The sequence below is a fragment of the Choloepus didactylus genome, chromosome 2 (assembly GCF_015220235.1).
Source record: "Choloepus didactylus isolate mChoDid1 chromosome 2, mChoDid1.pri, whole genome shotgun sequence".
Classification (NCBI taxonomy): domain Eukaryota; kingdom Metazoa; phylum Chordata; class Mammalia; order Pilosa; family Megalonychidae; genus Choloepus; species Choloepus didactylus.
In genome coordinates, this window is record NC_051308.1 from 121,965,191 (window position 1) to 121,986,714 (window position 21,524).

The 21,524-nt window shown below is 39.0% G+C and overlaps 1 protein-coding gene and 1 pseudogene across 3 annotated transcripts in view; both read right to left on the bottom strand.

Moving 5' to 3' along the window:
• Positions 1–21,524, bottom strand: part of MAN1A2 (mannosidase alpha class 1A member 2) — a 377,203-nt gene that overhangs the window by 127,308 nt on the left and 228,371 nt on the right. For all 3 annotated transcript variants that reach the window (XR_005215262.1, XM_037826268.1, XM_037826267.1), the window contains exon 7: positions 19,678–19,801. Coding sequence is in view for 2 of the 3 variants with exons in the window: in XM_037826268.1 (XP_037682196.1) it covers positions 19,678–19,801 (124 nt within the window). In the remaining variant the exon portion in view is untranslated. The remainder of the gene's footprint in view (positions 1–19,677; positions 19,802–21,524) is intronic.
• On the bottom strand, positions 9,638–15,932 carry LOC119526813 (annotated as a pseudogene).

Below are 21,524 nucleotides of genomic sequence, written 5' to 3' on the forward strand. Positions count from 1 at the left end.
TGAATCCTCTCTGCCTCTCTTCCACATCTATCATTTTCTTTCTATATCTTTCTTTATATCTTTCTCTTTTTATTTCTATATGTTTCTTAGTTTTACTCAGTTTAGTCTTCTATGTCCCTTACTACATTATAAACACTGTCTTTTTCTGTATTGTTTTCATTTTGGTCTTCATTTTGGTGATAATTTTATTTTTTTTTATACTCTGTTACTGATATCACATGTTATTGTATCTCTGTTTTTATAGTTGTTTTAGAAAGATGAGAACTTGAGTATGTTCTCTCTTATGAGCAAGTTTTCAATTGCTTTTTTCTGATAAGTATTTTTGACCACCATTTATTTTTCATGTTCTTTTCCTCCACTTTTCTGGTAATATATTTGTATAAATTCTATACTTGTTCTTTCTTTTTTAAATCCTAAATAAAATTTAATGACTTACAATTTTATTTTTATTAGGACAAACTAGGTTAACAGTCCTATGATTTAACATACTTCTGAACAATCCTACACATCTACTTTTAGTAGGCACTCAAAATCTTTGATAAGGTATAGATTTACTGCACTGCATTAGTCCAGCACCTATTATTAGCACAGACACAAAACCACTGTCGTGTTTATGAGGTAAAATAGTATCACAGCTCTGTATATTAAAATATTATTAATAACACAGTTATCTAAGAATCAAAATATCAGCTGGATGACTTTACTTTTTTTTTTAATCATCATTTTATTGAGATATATTCACATACCACGCAGTCATACAAAACAAATTGTACTTTCGATTGTTTACAGTACCATTACATAGTTGTACATTCATCACCTAAATCAATCCCTGACACCTTCATTAGCACACACACAAAAATAACAAGAATAATAATTAGAGTGAAAAAGAGCAATTGAAGTAAAAAAGAACACTGGGTACCATTGTCTGTTTGTTTCCTTCCCCTACTTTTCTACACATCCATCCATAAACTAGACAAAGTGGAGTTTGGTCCTTATGGCTTTCCCAATCCCATTGTCACCCCTCATAAGCTACATTTTTATACAACTGTCTTCGAGATTCATGGGTTCTGGGTTGTAGTTTGATAGTTTCAGGTATCCACCACCAGCTACCCCAATTCTTTAGAACCTAAAAAGGGTTGTCTAAAGTGTGATAAGAGTGCCCACCAGAGTGATCTCTCGGCTCCTGGAATCTCTCTGCCACTGAAGCTTATTTCATTTCCTTTCACATCCCCCTTTTGGTCAAGAAGATGTTCTCCGTCCCACGATGCCGGGTCTACATTCCTCCCCGGGAGTCATATTCCACGTTGCCAGGGAGATTCACTCCCCTGGGTGTCTGATCCCACGTAGGGGGGAGGGCAGTGATTTCACCTTTCAAGTTGGCTTAGCCAGAGAGAGAGGGCCACATCTGAGCAACAAAGAGGCATTCAGGAGGAGACTCTTAGGCACAAATATAGGGAGGCCTAGCCTCTCCTTTGCAGAAACCATCTTCCCAAGGGTAAAACTTATGGTAGAGGGCTCAACCCATCAAACCACCAGTCCCCTATGTCTGTGGTCATGTTACCAACCATGGAGGTGGGGTAGGCGAATACCCCTGCATTCTCCACAGGCTCCTCAAGGGGGCACTACATCTTTTTTTTTTTCCTTGTTTTTCTTTTTTTTTTCTTTTTTTTAACTTTCCCTTCTTTTTTAAATCAACTGTATGAAAAAAAAAGTTAAAAAGAAAACAAACATACAATAAAAGAACATTTCAAAGAGACCATAACAAGGGGGTAAGAAAAAGACAACTGACCTAAGATAACTGCTTAACTTCCAACATGTTCCTACTTTACCCCAAGAAAGTTACATAACATAGCAACATTTCTGTGAACTTGTTCCTACTATATCCATCAGAAATTAACAGACCATAGTCATTTCTGGGCATCCCCAGAACGTTAAATAGCTTATCTGTTCTTCTTGGATTATTGTTCCCCCTTCCTTAATTGCTCTCTACTGCTAGTTCCCCTACATTCTACATTATAAACCATTTGTTTTACATTTTTCAAAGTTCACATTAGTGGTAGCATATAATATTTCTCTTTTTGTGCCTGGCTTATTTCGCTCAGCATTATGTCTTCAAGGTTCATCCATGTTGTCATATGTTTCACGAGATCGTTCCTTCTTACTGCCGCGTAGTATTCCATCGTGTGTATATACCACATTTTATTTATCCACTCATCTGTTGAAGGACATTTGGGTTGTTTCCATCTCGTGGCAATTGTGAATAATGCTGCTATGAACATTGGCATGCAGATATCTGTTCGTGTCACTGCTTTCCCATCTTCCAGGTATATACCGAGAAGTGCAATCGCTGGATCGAATGGTAGCTCTATATCTAGTTTTCTAAGGAACTGCCAGACTGACTTCCAGAGTGGCTGAACCATTATACAGTCCCACCAACAGTGAATAAGAGTTCCAATTTCTCCACATCCCCTCCAGCATTTGTAGTTTCCTGTTTGTTTAATGGCAGCCATTCTAACCGGTGTTAGATGGTATCTCATTGTGGTCTTAATTTGCATCTCTCTAATAGCTAGTGAAGCTGAACATTTTTTCATGTGTTTCTTGGCCATTTGTATTTCCTCTTCAGAGAACTGTCTTTTCATATCTTTTGCCCATTTTATAATTGGGCTGTCTGTACTATTGGCATTGAGTTGTAGGATTTCTTTGTATATGCAAGATATCAGTCTTTTGTCACATACATGGTTTCCAAAAATTTTTTCCCATTGAGTTGGCTGCCTCTTTACCTTTTTGAGAAATTCCTTTGAGGTGCAGAAACTTCTAAGCTTGAGGAGTTCCCATTTATCTATTTTCTCTTTTGTTGCTTGTGCTTTGGGTGTAAAGTCTAGGAAGTGGCCGCCTAATACAAGGTCTTGAAGATGTTTTCCTACATTATCTTCTAGGAGTTTTATGGTACTTTCTTTTATATTGAGATCTTTGGTCCATTTTGAGTTAATTTTTGTGTAGGGGGTGAGGTAGGGGTCCTCTTTCATTCTTTTGGATATGGATATCCACCTCTCCCTGCACATTTGTTGAAAAGACCATTATGGCTCAGTTCAGTGACTTTGGGGGCTTTATCAAAGATCAGTCGGCCATAGATCTGAGGGTCTATCTCTGAATTCTCAATTCGATTCCATTGATCTATATGTCTATCTTTGTGCCAGTACCATGCTGTTTTGGCAACTGTGGCTTTATAACAAGCTTCAAAGTCAGGGAGTGTAAGTCCTCCCACTTCGTTTTTCTTTTTTAGAGTGTCTTTAGCAATTCGAGGCATCTTCCCTTTCCAAATAAATTTGATAACTAGCTTTTCCAAGTCTGCAAAGTAGGTTGTTGGAATTTTGATTGGGATTGCATTGAATCTGTAGATGAGTTTGGGTAGAATTGACATCTTAATGACATTTAGCCTTCCTATCCATGAACATGGAATATTTTTCCATCTTTTAAGGTCCCCTTCTATTTCTTTTAGTAGAGTTATGTAGTTTTCTTTGCATAGGTCTTTTACATCTTTGGTTAAGTTTATTCCTAGGTACTTGATTTTTTTAGTTGCTATTGAAAATGGTATCTTTTTCTTGAGTGTCTCTTCAGTTTGTTCATTTCTAGCATATAGAAACATGACTGACTTATGTGCATTAATCTTGTATCCTGCTACTTTGCTAAATTTGTTTATTAGCTCTAGTAGCTGTATCGTCGATTTCTCAGGGTTTTCTAGATATAAGATCATATCATCTGCAAACAATGACAGTTTTACTTCTTCTTTTCCAATTTGGATGCCTTTTATTTCTTTGTCTTGCCGGATTGCCCCGGCTAGCACTTCCAGCACAATGTTGAATAACAGTGGTGACAGCGGGCATCCTTGTCTTGTTCCTGATCTTAGAGGGAAGGCTTTCAGTCTCTCACCATTGAGTACTATGCTGGCTGTGGGTTTTTCATATATGCTCTTTATCATGTTGAGGAAGTTTCCTTCAATTCCTACCTTTTGAAGTGTTGCGGGACACTGATTACGTGCTTCGACTTGGCGGGCCTGGGCCAGGGGATCGGCCACCCCTGGGGAGGGTAGTGGGTACGGGTGAACAGCGCCCTTCACAGCCCCCCGGTCTGGGAAAGTGAGGCCGGAGGCAGGCCCCATTTCCTCACCCAAAATACCACTGTTAGGAGAAGCTTGCCGGAGGGAACCGCCTTTTCCCCACCCCCTTATCTTGCCTGGACACTCCCCGTTGCCAGTGCAACTCCCATCACCAACATTGTTGCCAGACACCGTTGCTAGAGCAACTCCCACCCCTTTTCAAACAACCTCCGTGCTCTCTTAGAACCAATCCTAACCTCCGCACCCTCTCAGAACCAATCCTAGCCTTTATCCCCTCAGCATTGACTTGTAACAACCCCCGCCCTCTATGCCAGCCTATATAACCTGTGCTCACCCCTAATAAACTCTCTTGGCTTCTTCACCCTCAAAGAACCGTGTCCCGCCTGTTCCTTCTCGCCGCCCTCCACACCTTGCACGCCTCCGCCGGGGACCGGGCCCAGTCCCCCGCCTCGCCCTCGCCTCCGGGAAAGAGCCCCCGCCGCCGGTACCCTCCGAGCAACGCCGAGAGCCGAGGGTTCAGCAACCGGCCGCCCCCCCCCCCCAGACAAATCAACTGCGACCGCAAAGTGTTTTTATCAAAAACAGATGTTGGAGTTTGTCAAATGTTTTTCAGCATCTATTGAGATGATCAATTGATTTTTCCCTTTTGACTTGTTAATGTGTTGTAATACATTGATTGATTTTCTTATGTTGAACCATCCTTGCATGCCTGGAATGAACCCCACTTGGTCATGGTGAATGATTTTTTTTAATGTGTCTTTGGATTCGATTTGCAAGTATTTTGTTGAGGATTTTTGCATCTATATTCATTAGGGAGATTGGCTGGTAGTTTTCCTTTTTTGTAGCATCTTTGCCTGGTTTTGGTATTAGATTGATGTTAGCTTCATAAAATGAGTTAGGTAGCGTTCCATTTTTTTCAATGTTTTGAAAGACTTTGAGTAAGATTGGTGTCAGTTCTTTCTGGAAAGTTTGGTAGAATTCCCCTGTGAAGCCATCTGGCCCTGGGCATTTATTTGTGGGAAGATTTTTGATGACTGATTGGATCTCTTTGCTTGTGATGGGTTGGTTGAGGTCTTCTATTTCTTCTCTGGTCAGTCTAGGTTGTTCATATGTTTCCAGGAAATTGTCCATTTCTTCTACATTATCCAGTTTGTTGCCATACAGTTGTTCATAATATCCTCTTATAATTTTTTTAATTTCTTCAGGATCTGCAGTTATGTCACCTTTTTCTTTCATTATTTTGTTTATATGGGTCTTCTCTCTTTTTGATTTTGTCAGTCTAGCTAGGGGCTTGACAATTTTGTTGATCTTCTCAAAGAACCAACTTTTGGTGATATTTATCCTCTCTATTGTTTTTTTGTTCTCTATGTCATTTATTTCTGCTTTAATCCTTGTTATTTCTTTTCTTGTACTTGGTTTAGGATTGGTTTGCTTTTCATTTTCTACCTTCTTCAGTTGATCCATTAGTTCTTTGATTTTGGCTCTTTCTTCCTTTTTAATATATGCGTTTAGTGCTATAAATTTCCCCCTTAGCACTGCTTTTGCTGCATCCCATAGGTTTTGGTATGTTGTGTTCTCATTTTCATTCGTCTCTATATATTTAGGAATTTCTCTTGCTATTTCTTCTTTAACCCACTGATTGTTTAGGAGTGTGTTGTTTAACCTCCAGGTATTTGTGAATTTTCTAAGTCTCTGATGGTTATTGACTTCTAATTGTATTCCATTGTGGTCAGAGAATGTGCTTTGAATAATTTCAATCTTTTTAAATTTATTGAGGCTTGTTTTATGTCCCAGCATATGATCTATTCTGGAGAAAGTTCCATGAGCACTAGAAAAGTATGTGTATCCTGGTGATTTGGGATGTAATGTCCTGTAGATGTCTGTTAAATCTAATTCATTTATCAGATTGTTTAGGTTTTCAATTTCCTTATTGGTCTTCTGTCTGGTTGATCTATCTATAGGAGAGAGTGATGTGTTGAAGTCTCCCACAATTATTGTGGAAACATCAATTGCTTCCTTTAGTTTTGCCAGTGTTTCTCTCATGTATTTTGTGGCACCTTGATTGGGTGCATAGAAATTTACGATTGTTATTTCTTCTTGCTGAATTGCCCCTTTTATTAGTATGTAGTGGCCTTCTTTGTCTCTCAAAACATCCCTGCATTTGAAGTCTATTTTATCTGAGATTAATATTGCTACACCTGCTTTCTTTTGGCTGTAGCTTGCATGAAATATTTTTTTCCATCCTTTCACTTTCAGTTTCTTTGTGTCCCTGTGTCTAAGATGAGTCTCTTGTATGCAACATATTGATGGTTCATTTTTTTTGATCCATTCTGCGAATCTATATCTTTTAATTGGGGAGTTTAATGCATTTATATTCAACGTTAAAACCGTGAAGGCATTTCTTGAATCGGCCATCTTATCCTTTGGTTTATGTTTGCCATATTTTTCCCCTCTGTCTATTAATATCCTTTATTGTACCCATACCAAATCTCTTTAGTACTGAACCTTTCTCCAAGTCTCTCTGTCCTGTCTTTGTTTCTCTGTCTGTAGGGCTCCCTTTAGTATCTCCAGTAGGGCAGGTCTCTTGTTAGCAAATTCTCTCAGCATTTGTTTGTCTGTGAAAAATTTAAGCTCTCCCTGAAATTTGAAGGAGAGCTTTGCTGGATAAAGTATTCTTGGCTGGAAATTTTTCTCACTCAGAATTTTAAATATATCGTGCCACTGCCTTCTTGCCTCCATGGTGGCTGCTGCGTAGTCACTACTTAGTCTTATGCTGTTTCCTTTGTATGTGGTGAATTGCTTTTCTCTTGCTGCTTTCAGAACTTGCTCCTTCTCTTCTGTGTTTGATAGTGTGATCAGTATATGTCTCGGAGTGGGTTTATTTGGATTTATTCTATTTGGAGTTCGCTGAGAATTTATGATTTGTGTATTTATGTTGTTTTGACGATTTGGGAAGTTTTCCCCAACAATTTCTTTGAATACTCTTCCTAGACCTTTACCCTTTTCTTCCCCTTCTGGGACACCAATGAGTCTTATATTTGGACGTTTCATATTATCTATCATATCCCTGAGGTCCATTTCGATTTTTTCAATTTTTTTCCCCATTCTTTCTTTTATGCTTTCATTTTCCATTCTGTCATCTTCCAGGTCACTGATTCGTTGTTCAACTTCCTCTAGTCTTGTACTATGAGTGTCCAGAATGTTTTTAATTTGGTCCACAGTTTCTTTAATTTCCATAAGATCATCCATTTTTTTATTTAGTCTTGCAATGTCTTCTTTATGCTCTTCTAGAGTCTTCTTGATTTCCTTCATATCCCGTACTATGGTCTCATTGTTCATCTTTAGTTCTTTGAGTAGCTGCTCTAGGTGCTGTGTCTCTTCTGGTCTTTTGATTTGGGTGCTTGGGCTTGGGTTATCCATATCGTCTGTTTTTTTCATATGCTTTATAATTTTCTGTTGTTTTTGGCCTCGTGGCATTTGCTGAACTTGATAGGGTTCTTTTAGGGTTTGTAGACCTATTGAAATCCTTATCTCTAATTTATCAGATCTACAGCTTCGTGGAGTACACTTTCTCTAACTAACCAGCAGGTGGCGTCCACGAGCCACCTGTTCTCCACAAGCCAGCTCTCCCCTGCTTAGCCTTTTTTTTGGTGAGTGGGGGAGTGAGTCTTGTGGGGCCCAATTGGTGTACCAAGCTTGCGTGTGTAGTTGGTGTTGCTTGCCCTGTATGTGGGGCGCGTTTCTGGGCAGTCGGGGAGGGGGGGTGGACCTAACAATCAAATCTCCCTGATGATCCTAGAGTTTTAAAGCTGCTGCAATAGTCTAATCCTTCAGTTCAGTCCTGCCACAGTTTGTCTCTGCCACTGACCCACAAGTCTTTGGTATTGGCGTATGGCTCCTTGGACTTGCAAGTGGGCCCCTCTTCCAGGCTGTGCACCCCGGGTCCTCTGTTGAGGGATGACTGTGCTATGTCACAGGTGAGTGCCGTCCCCCCAGGGCAGTTCTGGGCTGCTGGGCTGTGTAGGGAGGCTCCCAGTCTGCTGAAATGATGGCTGAATGGGGCTTTGTTAATTCACACTGCTCCACCTTCCCAGCTCTGGGACAATCAGCTGAGGTTGCAGGGAAGGCTAATGTCCACGCCCAGTTTTGTGGTGTGTGCCTGTTATTTGAAGCACTTCCGTCACACTGGGTTGTCTGGGGCAGCTCTGGGCTATGGGGCTGGCGATGGGCAGGAGTGTTTCCTGTCCACCAGGATAGTGGCTGTGAGCGGACACCCCCCTTTTCTTGGGAAGTTGTGGTGTTTAGTGAATTTTCTCAGCCACTGGATTATTGCCTTTCATCTCAGAGCTCTCTTAGTTCTGCTCTTGACTTGACGTGCCCAAATTGCAATTCTTTGAAGCTTTCTGTATTGGGCTTCTTAGAGTAATTGTTTTAGAAAAAGAAAAAAGGATTAAAAAAAAAAAAAAAAAAAAGGGCCCTCCTCAGAGATCTAATGGGTTATTGAAATGCTAACAGACAAAGCAACCAGGGCCATTAAGGAAAGGTCCACAGGGCAGAGAGATCAGCTTTTCTTCAGGATTTGCATATGCGCCTCAAGGCCTGAGCTCCGCCCTTCCCCTTTCTGTGTTCACCAGAACTTCAAAAATCCTCTGCTTTTATTTTGGAGTTTTTCGTGTTATTTTTTTTTTTCTATACCTGTCTCCTCTCTGCTGGGCTAGCAGCTCTCAGATTCTCTGGTGTCTGGTCTCAGTCTATCTATGGTTGGAGTTTGGATCAGTAGAATGAGTTTCCGAGAAGGGCTACCACTGCAGTTCTCCCTTCTCCTTCCCGGAGCTGGCAGCCCCTCCTCCCACGGGACTGAGCCTGGCAGGGAGGGGCGCGGGTCCCCTGGCCGCAAAAACTTACAGATTTCGCTGATCTCAGCAGTTCGACATTTTCATGAGTGTTGTATGAAGTATGCCCAAAGACAGATTGCTCTGTGGTGTCCAGTCCACGTAGTTCCTGGCTTTTTACCTACTTTCCTGGAGGAGTAACTAAAACTTACAGCTCACCAGTCTGCCATCTTGCCCCGCCTCCCCAGGATGACTTTACTTTTATGATGCATATTAAGGTGGTCTCATAGCATGACCAATTTCACTAAAAAAAAGTCCACCAGCATGTACTATTAGTTGACAAACTCACTTTAATGGCCTTGAGGTGGGAATTTAGTATAAACAGAAAAGATTCATTTTCATGAAACATGCAGAGGTCAATTTTCAATCCATAAACTTTCTATCATTCAGTGAAGGTTATTATCGTTGGTATAATCATGAGAACTTTTTTTGCTTGAATTAAAGCATTTTTCACCTTTAAATTGGCAATGGCATACAAAAGAGGTTCAATAACTCTGCCAAGAGCATGGCAAACACTTCACCAGCATGATCAATCAATACATAATAATAGTTACCTTGATTATGCTTCAACATGAAACTTAACAGACTTCTAGTCAGTGTCTCATCAGAGTGTCTTCTACATTCCTCATTAGGTAACCAGTTATGGGTCATCACTGCTGGGCTTCACTTCCTGTTCCAGCAGCAAATTCAACACAACCTTTGTCAAATAGCTGCACCTTCCTTTTTTTCACCCAGGGAGGGGAGTGCTGTAAAAGGAACTCAGGTCATCTTGTTTTTCCACTTCCTTTAGCCGACTTTCATCTTTTTGAAATTCAAGAAATGCTTCTTTCACCAATTTGTCTAGATCTACTTTGTCTTGAAATTCTTGTTCAGGATTTCTTTCCAGTACAATGGATAGAACTATTAGTAATTCCACAATGATCCCTCTGGCCGGCCAGTATGTCCCAAAATGTACTGAACAAGGAGAGAGAAATACATCTAATACATGGTCATACCTCACAGGGTTGGTTGCTGTAGTAAATGTTTCCCAGCTACAATGATATCATTGGGCATGCATTCCAGGATCTGCCACACTCGGTCATAAAACCCAAAGGGAGTTCTATTCAAAGACCCATTGATCTGATGCTGGTTCATTCAATATCTTCCATTCTTTGAGGCTGGAGAATATCCAACAGAAGTCATTTATCTTTACTAGGTCACAACCGATATAAATCTATGGCGGATATATAGCTTGTACTCCAAGACATGGATGAGTCATCCAACGTGCCACTGAAAAACTCAGGATTATTAGAGATGATCCGGCCATTATGGATGACCAGTTCTTGCTGGATGACTGCTTCCCTCTCATTATGGGTATTATATTTATAATAGACAATGTTCTTAATCACTTTTGAAGACAAAGGATTAGGGGTAACTTCTTCCTGCCCAAAGGCACCAGTTACCTGTTTGCCTTGCACTAACACATTAGTAATGGGTGGGGCCAGGCTGTCCACTATTTTATTTAATAAAGATTTAATGCATGGCACACAACTGACAAAAACTTTTTTGCTACCAGGTCTTCTATGGACTCTCTCAATGTGATCAGAAATGGTACTTTCCTTTGTGATGAGGTTGGAGCCATCTCTTTTGAGCAATATACCCAGCAGGATGACTTGGTTAGCCAAACAACTGCACTCATTCAGTTTTTGAAGAATTTCTTGGGTGGGTTTGTTTATCATTCAGTAATGACAATATCCGGCTGCTGTTTCAGCTCAGGAGCATTGGGGATGCTGCTTTGTCTTTTGACTTTTGAATGTTTGGCAAGTTCTAGTTCCTTGCAACTTCTAAATTTTGAAAGTTCTTCTGTATCACTGATTTATAGGAAGTCAAGTTGTTCTATTACAGCTCCAGATATTAGTGTCTGTAGATGCTCAACATGGACTATGACTCCAACCATTCCTTTTTTAAAGGTTGCCAGCATATTTAACATGAGGTTGAATGGGCTACCTCTTATATTGCCTTTCCAAATGAGAACAAGGAAAGGTAGACATTGACGCATTTTCCAGTATTGTTTAATGAACTGTAGGGAATTCTTCATGTATCTTTCAGCAGTAAAACATTTTGAGACATGTAGAAATCACTTAGGTAGAATATGATGGGATAACAAACCACAGTATTCCTAAAATGCAGTAAATCTTTGATGTAGCAACAGCTGATGAGCCTATCTGGCCTTATGGAGAGTCCTAACTTTTCATTGATACCCAAGTGGAAATAAACTTTTAAGAGCTCCTGCTGAGGCCATAACTGAATAGGTTCTACTTGTTGAGGAGTTAGAGTTTGAATACCATATGTGTTGAGAAAAACTTAAAGGCTCTGGCTTTCTGCTACAAATGCTACATGAACTACCAAATCATTTTCCAGTGGGCCCTGATTGGAAAACCTCATGCTAACATTATGTTGATTTTGTAGGGGGACAGAGTACTGGAGTGGATCAATGTCTTTACGATGGCCAAGAGTTTTGCAACAATGTAATGAGCTTGTCCCCAAAGAAATAATTTTCCATCATGGCTACAATTACTAGGAAATAATTTCTGACTACCAGGGTTTCTTTTTTCATATTCTACAAGGTCAGCTGGCACATTAATAATACTTTCACACAACAGGATAGCCTTCATACTGATGAAGTACTGGAGTCAGAAGATCCTGATATTCCTTTATTTGTTTGGGGTTACCCCTAAAAACTCCACAAATCATCATGTAAAAGGGAAAAATATGGGAAATTCACATTCAATGCCATCAAACAACTCAATTTCAGCTGGTTTATAGTACTATCTGTTGGGCTCTTTCAATGATGTTCTATACCCATCTCTCAAGAAATGCTTAAATCCATATTTTCCTTTTAATTTTCTAATCACTTTATCAAGTGTCTGGCTAAACAGCACTTCATCATCTAGGGCAAATGCAGGATAACTGATGCAGGGGATCAGGGCAGCATCTGTGTTGTGAGATCTTAATTCTCTAGGTAATAGTGAATACAACATTTGCCTGTTAGGATTGTGAGCATCAAGATTCACAAATATAACTGACCAAGAACAGCCCTGCTTGCTAAAGAGGCTGAATCTATTAATTGCTTCTAGAGCTGCTTTTGCTAAGCCAACTGAGCTTGAATGTAGTTCTGTGCTGCCATTATTATATTTCCTCATTCCCAGACATCAAAGTCAGGTAAATGGTAAACTCTTTCCACACAAAAACACCTGGTTTTGAAATGAAGGAGACCTCACTGGTGTTACAGATAACCTGGAATTCCATAGAAATCATCTCCACAAGGTAAAAGAGATAGTGACACTGTGTTTATCTGAAGATAACCATATTCTTCATAGGAGAGGAGTTCATCTCCTGCATGCACACTGAAAATAGAGTGAAGAAATGTTGTTGGGGGTGGATCCCGCTCAAACTGTTGGACCTTATCAGTCTGATGCATATAGCAGTAAAGAATTCCTCTCATACATTTTACAGCCTAGTGCTCCAGCTCATGTGTCCTTCCCTTGTTATCATCAATGTGCCTGTACGCAAGAGCCAAAGCCCATGACCCAGCAGGAAAGTACAGGCTGTCCTGGATTTTGGCCCTCTGATCATCACTGCATGTTTTAGTGGGAAAGAGACCTGTGGTTGGACTTTGATATAGCAACAATGCTGACTTGACAGTTCTGTAATAATGATCCAATTTATCCCACGGAGTTTCATTATCAGGTCTTGGAAGATCAATGCTTTTAAGAGGCTCATAAACTGAGTCAAACTTAAGAAAGTGCGTAGACACTTATAATTGTGCCTAGGAGTTCCTACCTGAGAGCATCTTTGTTGCTCAGATGTGGCCCCCTCTCTCTAAGCCCACTCGGCAGTTAAATTCACTGCTCTCCCCGCTACGTGGGACGTGACTCCCAGGGGTGTGAATCCCCCTGGCAATGCGGGAAATGACTCCAGGAGATAAGCCTAGACCCAGCACTGTGGGATTGAGAGGATCTTTTTGACCAAAAGGAGGAAGAGAGATGAATCAAAGTAAGGTTCCAGTGGCTGAGAGATTTCAAATGGAGTTGACAGGTCACTCTGAAGGGTAATCTTACGCGCTATATAGATACCACATTTTAGTCTTAACTGTGTTGGAATGGCTAGAGGGAAATACCTGAAGCTGTCAACCTGCAACCCAGTGACCTTGATTCTTTTTTTTTTAAATTCATATTTATTAAGATATATTCACATACTATGCAGTCATACAAAACAAAGGATACATTCAATTGTTTACCATAGCATTGTATAGTTGTGCATTCATCACCAAAATTAATTTTTGACAATTTCATTACCACACACACAAATATAATAAGAATAAAAATTAAAGTGAAAAAGAACAATTAAAGTAAAAAAGAACACTGGGTGCCTTTTTTTTTCTTCCCCCATTTTTCTACTCATGCATCCATAAACAAGACAAAGGGGAGTATGGTCCATATGGCTTTTCCAATCACATTTTCACCCCTCATAAACTACATTTTTATACAATCGTCTTCAAGATTCATGGGTTCTGGGGTTGCAGTCTGATAGTTTCAGGTATTTACTGCTAGCTATTCCAATTCATTAGAACCTAAAAAGGGTTGTCTATATTGTGTGTAAGAGTGCCCACCAGAGTGACCTCTTGGCTCCTTCTGGAATCTCTCTGCCACTGAAGCTTATTTCATTTCCTTTCACATCCCTCTTTTGGTCAAGAAGATGTTCTCCATCCCATGACGCTGGGTCTACGTTCTTCCCCGGGAGTCATATTCCACATTGCCAGGGGTATTCACTCCCCTGGGTGTCAGATTCCACATACAGGGGAGGGCAGTGATTCACCTGCCAAGTTGGCTTAGCTAGACAGAGAGGTCCACATCTGAGCAACAAAGAGGCATTTGGGAGGAAGCTCGTAGGCACAATTATAGGGAGGCCTAGCCTCTCCTTTGCAGCAACAGTCTTCCCAAGGGCAAGTCCTATGGTAGATGGCTCAGCCCATCAAACTACCAGTCCCCTATGTCTGTGAGCACATTAGCAACCATTGAGGTGGGGGAGCCCAACACCCCTGCATTCTCCACCAGCTCCTCAAGGGGGCTCTGCATATTTTTTTCATTTTTTTTTTTAATTAACTTTTTTTTTAAATCAACTATTGGTGCACCAAATTTGGGTGTGTCTTTGGTGCTGTCTGCCCTGAATGTGGGGCGTATGTCTGAGCGGTTAGGGAGGGAGGGCAGCTTTAATAATCAAACCTCTCAAGTGTTCCTGGAGATTTAAGGCTGTTGCAAAAGTCTAAACCTTCAGTTGAGTCTTGCCACAGATTGTCTCTGCCGCTGACCCACAAGTCCTTGGTATTGGCATATGGTCCCTTGGATTTCCAAGTGGGTCCCTCTTCCAAGCCATGCCCTTCTAGGGCCTCTGCTGAGGGAAAACTGTGCTACGTCACAAGTGCGCACCATCCCTCAAGGGAAGTTCTGGGCCACCGGGCCATGTAGGTGCATTCCCAGACTGTAAGAATGGCTGTATGGGGCGTGTTAATTTCCCCCTTTACGCACAGCTCCATCTTCCTTGCTCTGGGACAATTAGCTATGGGTACATGAAAGGCTACTGTCCATGCCCAATACTGTGGTGTGTACATGTGATGCTGGAAACACTTTCTGTCACACTGGTTTTTTTTTTTTTTGGCATGGCTCGGCTGTGGCGCCAGCACCGAGCAGGAGCATTCCCAGCCCACTAGGAAGATGGCTGCAAGGGGTGTGGTTATATTCCCTTTTTGGCTCACCTCTGCCTTCCTCGCTCCAAGACAATTAGCAGCAGGTGCACGAAAGGCTATCTTCTATGCCAGATATTCAGGTGTACCCACAGCCTGTTCCTGCTGTGCTTCACTGTGCAGTTCTCGCTGCCATATCTGCAGCCACTTTGGGTTTGTTAAAAAAGAACTAGTCTGCCTCCAAATGCCAACCCATGGTCTCCCCACATCGCAGTGTGGCTGCTGGATATTCAGCAGGCTTACTCACTTGTTCAGAATGCAGACTCCTGGTTTTACCAAGTGCACAGTCCCTGTGGATTTAGCAGACCTTGTCCAGATGGTGCATCGCTGGAAATGGTGTTCTGGGTCACTTTCTGGCTTTTATATAGTATTTTTCATGGAGGTGTTCTTTTGCCCTCTCTCTCCCAGCCACCATCTTAGGTTCTCCAACCTTGATTCTTAAAGACGACTGTGTAACTATCTAGACTGCCATAGTGTGACTGTGTGACTGTGAAAACCTTGTGGCTTGCACTACCTTTATCCAGTGTATGGACAGATGAGTGGAAAAATGGGGACAAAACTTAGATGAAGAACAGGGTGGGATGGAGGGCATGGAAAGTTTTAGTTGTTCTTTTTTGCTTTTATTTTTAATTTGGAGTAAGGAAAAGTTTCAAAAATTGATTCTGGTGACAAATGCACAACTGTATGATGGTGCTGTGGATGACTGTAGGGTATGTGAATATATCTCAATTAAACCATATTTTTTAAAAAAGTAAATGAACAATGGGGGGAGGACGGGAATGGGACGTTCTGGATGCTTTTTTATTTTAATTTTTATTTTATTTTTTGGAGTACTGAAAATGTTCAAAGTTTGATTATGGTAATGAAAGTTCAACTATATGATGATACTGTGAAAAACTGATTGTACACTTTGAATGACTGCATGTTATGTGATTATGTCTCAATAAAATTGCATTTAAAAAAAAGGAAAAAAAAAGAAAGCAGGTGGAGATGAGATGACTGCATCAGGTGAGCTGGTCATTTCAAATTGTTGATTCTAATCATTAGTGTCCCAGACTAAACTTAGCACTTGGTCTGGGCTCATCACTCCAGAACCTTCCAGCTCACTTCAGCCAAAAGTCCTGCTGCCCCAGCTATAGTGTCAGTGTACCGCCTCTGTTCCTGGGCTGCCTCTGTACTTGTTCTTTTTTTTGATGAATTACTCATTTCTATTTTTCTTTAACCAGTTATTCACAAAAGAGTTTTAACATAAGAAGCCAGGTATGCATGTGCTCTTTTAGCTTTGCTTCTCTCCCCCGAAAAACTTGAGACTGGCAATGTAGCACTGCTTAAAATAAAGAATCCTACTTCATTCCGTTCTCCCTACTTTATTCTCTTCCCTCACCAAAGTATGCAAGTATAAACACAACTTGTCTGTGAGAGTCTTAACTCAGTACTGTTTTTCTAGCTTTTCAACACATCATGTCTAATGGGATCCAAAGAAGCATTCACCTGTTCTTACTGTTGCTAATGAAGATTTTGGCTTTTTATCTCAAGTGAACTGTGCTCTGTTGGATTTTAATTTTTGAAATATACAACAACAAACATCCTCTCTTCATGTTTCCCAAACCTCACTGAACTTGATTGCTTAGGTCAATATTTCTTCCTATTTTGTAATATGAAGTGTCAAATATCGCTTAATGTTGTTGAAAATGGAGCTTGTAGTTCTGTTTCTCTTTCTTGTTGCTTTTAGGTGAGTCCTACTGGTTTAGGTCCTCAACTTTAGAAATACCAATTAAGTTAGATTATCTTTTTTTTTTACAAATTGATTAACATTTTTATCTCTTTATACTTTTCCTTTGTGTTTACTATGATTATCTTTTGCTTTTATCTCATGTCAGTAATTTGGTTTTCAACTATGTAGAATCAATTCTTTGATCTTTTTCATTTATTTGTTACAGAAATAAATTATTTTAGCTCTCAATCTGTTTTATTGGCTCTGCAGGCATTTTTTTGTATATTTTGGTATTTTGTTTTTGAGTTCTAATTTTATTGAATTCAATTTCTATTACAGTATAAATTATTCATGGTGGCTTTTTCCCCCACTGTTTCTAAATTTTGAAACTGGGCTCTTAATCAGTTTTACATGCCATACCCCACTTTTGTTTCTTGTAGTATGTTTACATAACTGCCATGCTTTTTCCTTTCCTCTTGCTCACATTTAACAGGGTCCACTCTCACTTAAACTGTGCTCTGATATAGTGTGGTTGAATTCTCTTTGACTTCATTCCTACTATGTCTTTGTGTATTCCTCCATTCCTGGACACAACTTGAGATCTGCATTACTCGTGTCCTTTCCACTTCCTGAGGCCTTTGTTTTTTCATGGAGGATGGAAGCTGAGAACTCTGCTGGAGCTGCGGGCATCTGTGTACTGCAAACCAGAGGCATTATTCTTCTTTGTGAGATTAATAGGTAGTACCAAGAATTTATTGACTCACTTTCTTTTCCCAGTAAGGATTCAAGATGGGGTGGGAAGCAGATTTAAGTATAATGACAAATCTTTTGCTTCCCTTTTTGGTAACCACATATATAGGGCATAAGATTCCAGCCTTTCCTTCCTTCATTGCTGTGGATGAATTTTTACTGGTCTTTACCATGTTTGTTATTTTCATTTAGTTAGGAAAGGAAATTTCTTCAGTCTGGTTCCATTTTGCTGTCTTTACCTGAAAATTCTTATCAATTGTTTTATTTTCTGTGTTTAACGAATATATATAGATTGCACTCACACCTCAATTTTAAAAATACAATACTACAAAAATCTTGATGCTGTTTACCACTGCCATTCACATATGCACTGCTTTTCTCCAAGATGTAACCACAGTCTGATTTTTATGTTCATCATCGCAAACTTTGTTAAAACTACTCTTGAATCCCCAAACAATATATTGTTTGTCTCTATTTGTTTTGATCGTTATAAAAGTTTAATCATACTTGTTGATTCATAATTGAATCAGTTAACAATTACGTTGTAATAATTATAACAATTATGTTATAATTATTAACAATTATGTTAATTAACAATTATGTTATAATAATTATCACAGTTGTTACCATAATTGTTAACTATAACACTAATTCATTTATTTTCACTGCTTTATTGCATTTTATAATATTATATAAATTGCTAATACAATGCTTCTATGTACATGATGTAGATGTACATACTAAGGAATAGAATTGTTGGGTTATAGGTCATGTGCATTTTCAATCTACTAGTTAATATTTTTAATTTCCTGTTTTAAAAAAGTCATTCTTTATCCTAAGGGAATAAGGAATTTTACTGTATTTTATTTTCTGAAAGTGCCAAACTTTTGCCTTTTACATTTAAAACTTTAATGCTCCTGGAACTAATAGTCATAATGTACAACTGTACCTTTGTCATAACAAGTTTATATATATATATGGGTCTGTTTAAAACCTATCTGTCCCAGTTTGCTAATGCTGCCAGAATGCAAATACCAGGAATGGATTGGCTTTTATAAAGGGGTTTATTTGGTTACAGAGTTATAGTCTTAAGGCCATAAAGTGTCCAAGGTAAGGCATCAACAATAGGGTACCTTCACCAAAGGAAGGCCAATGGCATCTGGAAAACTTCTGTCAGCTGGCAAGGCACATGGCTGGTGTCTGCTGATCCCAGGCCGTGTTCCAGCTTCACTCTCAGCTCCTGTGTGTACTTCAAAGTGTCTCTCTTAGCTGCAGCACCTCCTTCTGACTGTGAACTTTCATAAGACTCCCATGATTCAATTAAGACCCAACCTGAAAGGGTGGGGTAACATCTCCATGGAAATTATCCAATGGAAGTTCTCACTCACAGTTGATTGAGTCACATCTCCATGGAAACAATCAAAGGATTCTAACCTAATCAACACATTTAATACGTCTGTTCCCAAAAGACTGCATTAAAGAACATGGGGTTTTGGGGGACATAATGCATCCAAACCAGCACACAATCTCATCTGTTCAATTTATTTATCTCTGTACCAATGCCATACAGTGTTGATACTGGCTACTGCAAATCCACCTACATTGTTTTTCTTCAGGAGTGTCTCGAATATTTCTATTACATAGAAATTTCATAAGTTCCACTTACAAAAAAAAAGCTATTTGGGACTTGATTGGCAATGAATTGATGTTACAGATAATCAGCATGACTGAAATTTTTACAGTATGTCTACATATATGTAAACATGATATCTCTCCGTTTATTTAGGTACTATTTAATGTCATTCAATAAAGTTTTGAATTTTATTTCTCTTTTGTTAAATTTATTTATAGAAACCCTATACATGTTACTACCACATAAGGTATCTTTTTTAAAATGAAACTTTCCCACCTCTTGTACTGGTGCAGAGAAATGGTACTGATTTTTAATATCTATATTGATCTTTAATTTCAAAAAATTAAACTAATTATTTCTAGTAATTTAAATGTAGAGTGTCTTAATGTTTCAGGTAGACAATCATGTAATATATGAATAGTTATTGTATTCCTTCTTCTTTTTCAATTCTTTCAGTTCTTAAACTTTTTCTTTAGTTTTTTTCCCTGTCTTACCATGCTGGATAGGAACTTCAATGCTGACAAGAAATGGCAATGGAATATATATTTTTTAAGCTAATAGTGGTTACATTTTCTCAAATAATAGTAAATATTTTAAATATGTTTTAAATAGAAAGGATTTTTTGTTTTTGGATTATTAAAAAAAAACAAACGCTACAGTCATGATAAACATTTATCCAGAAAATGCAAATATCTTCTTTTTCTAAGCATTACTCAAGTCTTTGAGTGCATCTTAATTTTTTATAGCAAGCAAAGATGGACAAAAAACAAAAATAACAAGAAAACTAACCTTTTTGTAGTAAACTGGGTCCCCTGTCAAGTAGCTGAGGTGGACAAACTCCATGTGCAGGGTACCAAATTCAGCAAGAATACTGCTGCCTGCAGATGCCCAGCCCCAGTTTCGTCCTACTCCACTGAATGAAAGGAAAGGTAAAAAGAGACAGGGTTGGGGAAAGACAAAACATTTTTTCATGAATTTTAAATAAATCTCCTAAAAACTATTGTCACTAACACAATAGCTTCTTTAATATCTAACATTGTATTTTATTATTTTCAGAATTTTTGAATAGGTAATACATCCACATGTTTTTTAAAATAGAAGCAATATAAAATAATACACAGTAAAAATATTTCTTCCATTCCATTCTGATCCTCCTCCCTCAAGTCTCACAGATAATAACTTACATTAGTTTCTTATCTATTAATAAGCACTTCTATGCATATATAAGCAATCCAAATAAATATTCTTATTTTCCTCCTTTCTTACAGAAAACATAGCAAACTACACTTTCTCCTCTGTGCATTGTAATTCTTGAAGTCACACCTAAGAGTATTACCATATCAGTTCAAAAACAGCATTCTCATTTTGGGAAGGTGCACAGAAAACCATGGTATCAGTGATTCTCAATTGGAATATCCTGTCCTAGAGGTTTATTAAAATATGTAGGAGCATTTTGGGTTGGCTCAAATCTTGGAGGTGGAGCCAAAGACATAAAACTTACTGTAATGATCAGGACAGTACCATACAATTAAGAACTGTCTTGCTCTAAATACCAGTAATAACTGCATTAAATGAATAGAGATCATTTACTTAATCAATTCTCTACTGATGGACCCTTGGGATATTTACAGTATTTTCCTATTATGAAAACATTTGCAGCAAATAACCTTGTATACATTTCATTTTTGCAAATGTATCTCTAGGATATGTTCCTGGGCTTTGTTGTTATTGTTTAGCATGCCTTGTAATTTTTTACTGGAAGCCAGACTACATAAATGAAGAAAAGGCTTTGGATATTATCTTTTAAGAAGGTTAATATTTCTTCTGAAATACAGATTAAGTATATGCAGAATACCCTGGTTTTAGGTTTTGTTAGGGTGGCCTATTTCACTTTCACTCTTACTCTTAGGAAGTGGCCCTTCTGGGATCTTGACTGAAAGCCTGGGGTGTTTATCAAGGCCTCTCCACCTTGACAACTTTAAACTCTGACCTTTCCTTAGCCCTTCAGCTTCCAGATGCTGTTTTCTACTGGGTTTTTGAGTCTTTCAGTCTGCATGTACAGTTAAGAAATCTGCCAATGAATTGAGGGGAATCTGTATTCAAATTTGGGGGCTCGTTCTCTGTACTTCTTCCTGTCTGGAATTTTATCCTACATTCTCAGTTGTTTTAGTAGTCCAAGTCTTGATGACTATGTCCTCAGCTCAAAATGACTGCCATTTTAGATTGTCCTTTAATGCCCTGCAACAAGATTTCAAATGTGACCACAGGGAAAAAGCCAAGGTTCAAATGGAGCTGACCTTCTCAGGATTATAGCACCTTAAGCCTGTGTAAGCTGCTCTCCAATGTCTTCAAATCATTGGTTTTATATGTTTTGTCTAGCTTTTATGATTACTTTTGGCTGGAGAGTGAATCTAATAAAAGATATTGCATGGTTGGAACTGGAAGTCTAGATTAATAACTCAAGTAGTAGAGTTCATGCGTTAAGTTATCCCTCCTAGAACTCTAAACCAGTCCCAAGTGTCTTTTCTAACTCTTAGGAGGAAGTAAAAATATATCTTTTAGTTCATATCCACTTCTATACTACAAATTCAATATGCTGTATTGTATTTAGCTATATTGAGAAAACATTAAAATAG